General features: G+C 39.2%; 1 protein-coding gene across 1 annotated transcript in view; it reads right to left on the reverse strand.

Annotated features, from left to right (window-relative positions):
* Positions 1 to 5,083: 5,083 nt before the first annotated feature.
* The window catches only part of LOC119412144 (inter-alpha-trypsin inhibitor heavy chain H3), a gene marked incomplete at its 5' end in the record, with an annotated part of 7,929 nt that continues 3,050 nt past the window's right edge, over positions 5,084 to 9,962 (reverse strand). The window contains 10 exon segments of the mRNA XM_037679120.1: positions 5,084 to 5,371; positions 5,458 to 5,569; positions 5,711 to 5,883; positions 6,364 to 6,565; positions 6,982 to 7,095; positions 7,277 to 7,345; positions 7,450 to 7,485; positions 7,643 to 7,803; positions 9,481 to 9,620; positions 9,726 to 9,911. Of these exon segments, the coding sequence (XP_037535048.1) occupies positions 5,233 to 5,371; positions 5,458 to 5,569; positions 5,711 to 5,883; positions 6,364 to 6,565; positions 6,982 to 7,095; positions 7,277 to 7,345; positions 7,450 to 7,485; positions 7,643 to 7,803; positions 9,481 to 9,620; positions 9,726 to 9,911 (1,332 nt within the window).

Here is a 9,962-nt window from a genome sequence, read left to right on the forward strand (position 1 = left end):
TTTGTCAGCAGCAAAACTGGTTGATCCACTCTGAGAAGGTGCTATTTATGAGACTGAGCTGAATACAGCACCTCAGACTGAGGAAGTCTTTCGGATGAAAGACGAAACATTTCTATATATTTTTTTGTTTTGCTTTGTTTTTGTTTTTATGAATGTCCAGAGGACCAGATTTAACTTTTTTATACATAATGGATGGATGTTTTTTTTTTTTTGGTTCTTGTTTTGAGTTTTTAGTTCTGTTTATTGCATTTATGATTCAATGCAATAAAATAAACCAATTTTAAAAGTAACAGATCATTGTAAACTTTGGTTTATGATTTTAATCGCTGGATGTCCGGGCCCCGAGCTGTTGGCTTTTGGCCCCCTGAGCAGTTTTATTGAATAACCCTGTGCTGGAGGTTTCTTCCTGTTAAAAAGGAGTTTTTCCTTCCAACTGTTGCCTTTGTGCTTGCTCAGGATGGGAGCCTGTGTCTGATGGCTTCATTAGATAGAAAACTGTACTAAATGGCTTTTTTAAGTACACATATGTTTCTGTACAGTGCACTGAGACAGCTTTGTTATGAATTGATGCTGTATAAATAAACTGAAGTAAACTGAATTAATAAAACATTTGTGTGCAGAACATTGATGATGAAATATACTTTTAGGAATCATCCAGAGCTGCAATGAACTTGTGAGAGAGAGGGTACGACAGTGTCATTGATGGTCAGCTGTCACTGATCAGACAGACAGACAGACAGACAGACAGACAGACAGGAAGGCGGCCGGCTGGCGTCAGCAGCCACACGCCTGTCACGACACACCGCACGCCAAGAGGCCGCATACCGCAGCACCCACACTGCGTTCACACAATGAGCACTCAGTCCCCGACATCACGCACCAGCGGCAGCAGCAATGTGAAATATTCTCACAGGAACAAAAGGTAGAGAGACATGCGGGAAGGAGGGAGGACCTGGGAGGGAAAGATGGAGGTCGGAGTTTAAAAAAAAAAAAGGCCAAGTCATGAGGAAGAAAGTTAGATGATGTGAAACTGTAGACACCTCACTGACTGCATGGAAGGTTTACATCCTCATGATGCAAAGGTCAAAGGTCATTTTAGCTGCAAATACAAACTTAAATGTAAAGAAAATGTGTGCAACACATAAAAACAATTACATGCATTTACTTTCAAAATGTGTAACAGTATTAAAAGTTATAATTGAAACAATAATTATAGATATTAATCACAAACAAAATTTTAATTACTCTACTACTGACTTTTAAGTTGTTTTTTGTCACTTAGAAGCACAAAATAATGAGAATCGGTGCTTCTGAAGAACCCATGATATATAGTACTGTGCAAAAGTTTTAAACAACTCATGCATTTCTTAAATTCATTTTGTTTTCCAGCAGGTAGAACTTCTTCTTTTAAGCTGGTCTTAAACAATAGTTCTTAAAGGCTTTTCAAGGTCTTGTAATAATTTTATTTGAACTGCTTTCATGTGACCAAGTTCTTCTTCAGTCTTTTATTCCGATCATTAAAGCATGTATGATTTAAAACAAAATGAGAGAGTGTGTGCTCCTAAATCGACTATTTAAATGAGCAGTATTTTAAAGTCATGTTAAAAAATAAGATTCCTATTAAAAACCCAACACAGGATCAGAAAAATGTATCATCCTTCAGCTGCCACAAAAGACAAACTGTGCCTCTATTTTAGTGTCGACAGTCAGTTCATCCCTTGACTTTACAATTCTAAATGATTCATAATTAATTATATTTTGAAAATGTTCAGAAACAGCAGTGAAAATTGTATTAAAAAAGAAAGAAGATCTACAGAAAACGTAAAAAGATTGTCAGAAAGCATAAATAAAGATGAGCCATGGCCACTTTAAAAGATTAAAGCCTGGTTTACTGGTTTAAAAAACATCTGGTGCTCAAGACCTTTGCACACCTTTTTCAAGAATACATTTTAATAATAAAAACACAAAATCAGAAGTTTAACTAACATCTCAGATGTGAAGATCAAAGTTTTAATTTGGTCAGCTGCTCATACTAAAGGATTTTTGTAGAACCACTCAAGCTAACTAAAATAAAAGTTAATTAATTTAGATGAAGTTGACATTTCGTTTTGTAAGTTTTGTTGTTGTTTTATGAAAAGCTGCCGACACGCCATGACGACACTCAGAACTTGATGCAGACTAGAGATCAGGATGTTCTGCAGATGTTTCACAGCTCTCTCCTGCCATCTGGTGGTAGCACTGCGGACTTACACCTTTATTCCTTTGAAAAAACACAACTACCACTCTGCAAGTTCAGGGATGTTTCTAAACTTTTAGAGACCTGGAGAATGAGCAGCAGAGACAGTAATATTAGCCATGTGTGAAGAAGTTACTCTTTTTTTCTACAGAGTCCAGAGAGGCCCTCTGAAGCTGCTGCTGACACCCTGATCCTGAGCACATCTGGAGTTACTCAGCGAAGCTTGGAAAAACACAGCGCACAAAGAGACAGATGCATGCAGGCAAACACTTCTGCAGGGATCCCCATCACAAAATCCCTCTCAACTCCTGAACTTCCGACATAACTGGGGTCAAAACATTTGCCATGTACACACACACACACCACACACACACATCACGAAACTAACCCAACATGTAAAGACACACATGCAGTGAGCTGCAAAATGAAACAAAAGTCCAAGGGAATTTAATAAAAGAATAATAAAATACACTCTGGTCACAGATTTTGTTCTGAACAGTTGCAGATTAAACCCCCACAGATGAAAAGTTTAGCTGAAATGTTTCCTCTAGATGGATATTATTTTACATACAAGTGATGATAACAGGCATCGCTACTCCAAGAGATAAAATAAATGAACCACAGGCGCATGACAAATGAAAGGTTACCAACTTAATATTTTTTATTTATATTATAATATAATTTTTACTGTAAATGTATTTTAGTACCTTTTTTCAACCATCTTTTTTGGTTTAAGCCACATTGATGCCTTTATTTTAGGCATTAAAAAGAGAAAAATCTTTAGAAACTCGGCCAGATGTCTCATTCTCATAAGCTGTCCTTATTTTGAAAAGACTTGACTCATCCTCATGAGGATGAACTTCTGAACATGCCGAGCTCTTAACTAAGACATATATATATAAAGTTTTTCTATCAGTAAGGCAGAAAAGGATATTTTTTTAATTGTATGTGCAATAACACAAAGCTAAGAACAGAGAGGGAAACTGCTTTTGTTTAGTGTATTTAACTGGACGTACGATTCAGTTTGTATGTTTTCACTTTTTATGCAAACAAAAAACAAGCACAACTAATTATTCAATAAGTCTTTTTCTTCTGAGAGAATATCAGTTGAGTCCAGTGGAAACCACGAGCGACCCTAAGTTGCAAATATGTTGTTGAAAGTAGACGACTGGGCTCGTCTCATGTCTGGATGATGCACCACCTGCTCATCTCTCCGACCTTTAACCTCAGCACATCCCATTAAAACAAGGCGATGTTTGAAAAGATGTTTCTTCTAAAATTAGGTTAAAGTATGGTAGAATGTCTCCACTTTACCATAAAACCCACCAGTGACTGTTCTGCACACTGGAACACATCAATTCCCAACTTCTTTTAAAAGAAAGAACATTAATTCGATTTTTGTTTAAAATCATTTATTTACACCTTTTGCCTTCATGATTTCTGCCAAGGACGTTCCGTTAGTGTCTGTCTGTCAGTGCACAATATCATTCAAAAAGTCATGAATGGATGTTCATGAAATGTTCATGAAATGTTCATGAAATGTTCATGAAATGTTCATGAAATGTTCATGAAATGTTGAGGTTGTCATAAAGAACAACTGGTTATATTTTGGTGGTGATCACCGTCTGGATCCAGGAACTTTCTCAAGGATTCTTGACAGTCTGTGCACAGGATGTAACTGTACAAGTGACACTAGGGTCTTGCTCCTAGTTTTAGGATAGATGTGAGGAAATGAGATGAGTGAAGGAATCAAGAGAGTACAAACGCAGAGAGGTAGCAACATATACAGTAAATATGGAGGTGGGGGGTGTAATGTTCAGTGTCATTTGAGTTTTGAACAATTTAATTCATGTCTATCTTCAGCTTTCTGGCTGACAGCTGAAGGGTTTTGGCCAATATAAATGGGTATTTTGATCTCCAGCCGAAAAGAAAGCAAGCCCACAACATGATGCTGCCACCACCATGTTTCACCATGAGTATAATATTCTTCAGCTGATTCACAGGCTTGTTCCTGTGACTTTTGGAATTGTGGTCAGAAAATTAAACTTCAGTTTGATCAAACTCATTTTTTCTTCCTTCAGCTGCTCCCTTCTTCAGGAGTCGCCACAGAGAACTAAGTTGTACGAAGACATGGCAATTGTTTTTACGCCAGATGTCCTTCCTGACACAACCACAGACCACCGAGCTACCACAGCCCTCTGTGTGAAGCAGAGTATTGCTATTTAGGGCACCCGGGGGGAGCAGATGGGGAGTGTGTGTGTGTGTGTGGGGGGGGGTGTTAAGGGCCTTGCTCAAGGGCCCAAAGTGGGGCAAATGAGGGTGGAGACAGGTGCGAGTGCTTCATCTATCTCACCCACATGTTGATGTTGTTGGTACTGGGAGTTGAACCAACGATCTTCCAATCACAGGCCCACCTTCTCTCATCTCTACACCATCACTCCATCTTGATTAAACTATAATAAATAATGACTTTTTTTTTTAAACTTTAAATAAAGACAACAGCTTGTCACCACCAGTGGGACTTTTATTTCCACATTCTGTGATGTGGTAGTCTTAAAGCAGACTTTTCACACTTTTACAAACTTTTACATCACTTCTCTGAAACAGTTCCAATATTTAAATTCATGACAAAGAAACCATTTAGCAAGCTTATAAAAACCTTGTGTGCTGCAGTCGTCCTAATATTTTGAAATGAGACATCTATGAGACACACCAAACTTAATATGAGTCTTTTTTTAATGACAGAATTGAAAATGTATGAATCAATCTTGAATGGATTGTAAGAACTGAGTTACAACACGTATGAACACTGAGAATATTTCTCAGTATGTCTGACCATTTATTCCCATAAATCACTCATATTATCCCAGTACTATAATCAAAGCCTTCTTTTCTTTGGCTGGATGAGTATTGCAGTACGTATTTGTGGTTGAAAGTGCCTTTAAATTTGTAACAATATGAGTTGGATCATTTCAAAATGGATGCACAGCTTGTTTTTAAACTGTTGTAAAAAGGCTTGTCACGATGTAGTCTCTTGCATCTCCGTCAACGAGGCCGTATCCGTTGTTGTGAATGAACCAGCAGGGAACGTTTTCACCGTTCTTCACATCCTCCCTGAAGTCTCTCTGCCAGCCCCTGGAGATCCAAGACATAAACTCATGATGACTCCATCAGCCACTCGCACACATGAATCTGAGACACCCACGACGCAGTTCACGTACCTGGTCACATTGAGCTCGTGCCCTTTTACATACATGGTGGCGTCTGGTTTCTCTGGGGTCTCTCCCAGTCGCAGTTCTGTCACCTCATAATCAATCCCATGATAAAACTGACCTGAAGGATGATTTAGAGTACATTAGATCTGTGGGTTGTAATGTAACGCAGGGAATTACCAAAATTTAATCTTTGAAAATTAAAGCATCCTTTATTTTCCTTAAATTAAAAAGCAAAACACTGTTTTGTATCATGTTGTACCTAGCAGACCATGAACTTCAGGGGACAGGAGATGAGTGTCCAGGGTGTAGAAGCCCAGGTAGTCCCGGTGGTATGGGTGCTTCTTCCAAACTTTGTGCAACAAAATAACGAACTTGACCGAGTCCTTCAGAGTTACTGTTAGACTACGATCCTTGGTCACCAGGAGGTCCATACTGTAACAGACAGTTTTAGGGTTTAAAGTAACTTGTATTTGTACTTATTTGTCTTTAACACATGATACTATTCAAGTTTTGCTTTTGTTTTTTAATTGTTAAAAAAAAATTTGAAAGTTTGTTTTCCAGTGGAGTAATATATTGTACATACTCTGAAACAAGCAACATTCTCATGGAATAAAAAACATAATAGGCAAAACAACCTTTGAGTAAAATGGTATGTGAAGCTGACTGGTTAACGTGGTGAAATAAAACAATTGAAGATATAGTATAGCAGAGTATGAATCTTTAAAACGTCAAAGTCAGTTGTGTCAAATTTACCACCCAGATGTCTCACTTCTTTCCACTGTTGCCATTTTTGGCTGCAAAGATAAATTTTTTAATTGCTGAAAAGTGTTTGGAATAGATTTAGTCAAAGGTAATGTAGTAGTACTTTATCCTGTTTTGATGTTCAGCAAGGTAATACATAGAATTCCTTACTTGAGTCCTTTAAGAGAAGCGGTGTCGGTCCACAGCAGCTCAACCTTATTGCTGTCCTGATATACTGAAATGTCCTGAGTGGTCACTTCCAGCTTCACCCCTAAAGTCTGGTGAACGATGCCAAATTTCCAAAAATAGGTGCTGATTTTCCCATCAGGGGGAATCATCTTGTCTCCAACGACCTCTCCATTGACCAGAATACCTGAGGAAACGCAGTTAGGACTGTCATCAAAGTTCATGCCCAATAATCCAGGTAAAAAAATCAGGTCGTCTGGACTGTTTTTTTGTTTGTTTGTTTTGTTGTTGAGAGATGTTTCACCCTCCATCCGAAGGACTTCATCAGTCTGAGGAGTCAAAAAGTCACAGTTTATGACTCCTCAGATTGATGAAGCCCTTCGGATGGAGAGCGAAACATCTCTCAACAAAAAAGAAAGAAAAAGAGAAAGAAAGAAACTGTCCAGATGACCTGAATGAACATTGTAGTTAGGACTGGTTTATAATTCTATACATCATTGTAAGAGCTACATACAAAGTGGTAAAAACGATATTCATTCTTCAGTCTCTATAAGTATAAACTGAAAAAAGAATGTAGTGACTGAATTCTGGGTCAGGGCAGACCTGATTCTGGGTCTCTGACCAGGTTGAAGATGGTTCCTGGCTGGTCATTGATGTTGAAGCACAGAGCATCGTCTTTCTCAGGAAGCTCAATCATAAAATGGGGATCTCCATCCACTGCAGGTAACACAAAAACACAACAGATACAAACAGGCACTATAAATGATGTCCACAACATGCCAGCAGCCGTGCATCACAATGAACTAAACAACAGGAGACATTAAAAATGTAAAGAAAATGGGCTTGCTGTGATGGACTACTTCTAAAACAGACATGAAGCTGCCATTCACATACTCACCATAATAGGACGGAGTCCTTGCATAGTGCATTGTAGGTAGGTTTTGATATGATGACCCCATGTATCTAGCTATATTAAAATAAAATTAAAAAAACAAGCAAAAGCCAATAAATAAAAGGTTTTTTTTATTCCTCACTGCATTTTGTCTGTATAGTACAAAATGACTACCTTACCCACTGGTTTATATTTTTCTGCTTGCTGTCTTTGTTCTGTTTAAAAAAAAATAATAATAATAATAATTTGAAACATTTAAAAAATGGAATGCTGAAAACATTAATCCATTAGTCAACTCTGCTGGTGAATGTGAATACCATGTAAAGAAAGATAACCTGCACTCTATCACATAAAGCCTTTTCCATGTTTTACCCTCAGTGAGTTTGTCAGCGATGAGGGGGCTCTCTGTTCCGTCCTCGGTTTCAGGCTTGGTGACCACCATAGAGGTGAGGGGGGTAACAAAGCTGTACTGCAGAGACATTTCCAGGGCCTTTGCTGTGGCATTGACTTTCTCATCTGATCCACCACTCTTACTGTGACAAGGAAAAATATATATGTTGCCACAACTGTTCCAAACAGAAGAAACAAGAACACTATAAACACCCTCTCATTAGCTTCTTACCTTGATGTGAGATACAATTTATCCCATGAGTCCTGAATCTATCTCTCTTCCTGGGAGGACATGTTTGAAACACCTTCTATGGAGGCATACAGAAGGCCAATTCCAAACTCCCAAACCACCTCAACTAGTTCCTTTTGATACAGAGGAGCAGCGACTCTATTCTTTTTTTGTCTTTAACCTTTATTTCACCAAGAAAATCCCACTGAGATTAAAAATCTCTTTTGCAAGAGAATCCTGACCACTCTAAGCTTCTTTCGTTTAGATGACCTTTTTTCCTCAAACCCTATGGGCGAACTTGAGCAGTTCATTTCAGCTACATATAGTTGTGATGCTATTCTTTTGATCCATACTAATTGAGCATGACCATAAGCTGATCAATTGATAAATTGAAAGCTGTGCCTTTTTGCTCAGTGTACTCTTCATCATGACAGATCAGTACTGTGACCACATGATTGCAGACACATTCACAGTCTCCCTATTAATCTCTTGGTTCCCTCTACCGTCAAGCGCCTCAGATACTTGAACTTTTCCACCTGGGACAGTGGTTTGTTCTCAATCTAGTGTTGGCAATCCACCCTTTTCTAGTTGAAGACCATGGCCTCAAATTGGGATGTATGAACTATCATCAGTCTGACATTTTACCAGTAAATTGGACCATCAAAGATCATTTTGGTTACAGTACATTGAACATTCCTTTGTAGGGTTTACAAAACCTGATACCTATGAAGTACCTCACAGTAGATCACCAGAGACAAAACTGTAAATCACCAGTGCACATTAAAACTTGTTAAGCAAACGCTCTTCTTCAAATACTCTTCGTGATGTTCAAATGCTGGTTCAGGGTAGCACCGAGCACCAGAGGAGCTGTCACCTCACAGTGAGAAGGTTGCAGGAGTGGGTGAGCGTTTGTATGTTTGTCTTTATGTGTCACTGTGACACCTGCCCAGGGTGTCCCTATCGCACAGTGGAGGTAGACACCAGCTCCCCCAAAATGGGAGAAGATGGTAAAGAGGATGGATGGATAACAAGCTGGTCCATTGTTCCACAACATGATGCAAACTAAATTGCTTCCTCTAAATCTAATGTTTGACTATTTGTTGGTCTCTTCTCATACAACAGATCATAACCCTATCTCTAAGGGAGAGCCCAGACACCCTGCAGAGAATACTCATTTTGGCCACTTGTATCTGTGATCTTGTGCTTTGGGTCACAACCCAAAGATCATGACCATAGATGAGGGTAGGAATATAGACCGACCGGTAAATTGAGAGCTTCTCCTTTTGACTCAGCTCTCTCTTCACCACGACAGACCTGTACAGCGCCGGCGTCACTGCAGACGCCGCACCTACCCACCTATCGATCTCTCGCTCCATTTTTCCCTCATTTGTGATCAAGACCCTGAGATACTTAAACTCCTCCACTTGGGGCAGGACCTCCTCCCCGAGCCAGATAAAGCACTTGACCATTTTACAGCTCAAGACCATGGCCTCAGATTTGGAGGAACTGATCCGCATGCTGTATCATGACAGAGAGAGTAATTATTGCAACATAAAACTTATTTCAATGAGTGGATTTTGGCATAAATGACCTCTTCTCCAGTAACTGTTGAATGGTGAGGTAGGCCCACAGACGTTCAGTGAAATCTCCAAAGATGTAACTCTCATCTGGGTACAACACACCCCAATCAACAACCGCGGCCTGACCCTGCTCCCTGAAGTCCTCTTCAAACTACAGAAATAAAGATTAAAAATAACCATTATCCAAAAACAAAATCATAAACACCATTTAACAACTTGAGAGGTCTCTACGTGTGAGATATTTCCTTTTTCTCACCCCCTGGCCAAGCACTTCCACCAGGAAGTTATCCAGGTCGTTGTCAATCAGCCGACCAGCCACCACAATCTCTGAGCCATTGAACAACTGACTGAAGTGATTGGTGGTCACAGACTCCACGGTATTGTCTGGATACTGCAGGTCCACCTCCAGGAGCAGAGGGTTGGCCACTTCCTCATAGAAACCCTCAAATGTAAAAAAAATAAAGAAATTAATAACTTAATTAAATATACATAT

This window comes from Nematolebias whitei, chromosome 7, assembly GCF_014905685.2.
Source record: "Nematolebias whitei isolate Nwh7 chromosome 7, NemWhi1, whole genome shotgun sequence".
In the NCBI taxonomy this organism is placed as follows: Eukaryota; Metazoa; Chordata; class Actinopteri; order Cyprinodontiformes; family Rivulidae; genus Nematolebias; species Nematolebias whitei.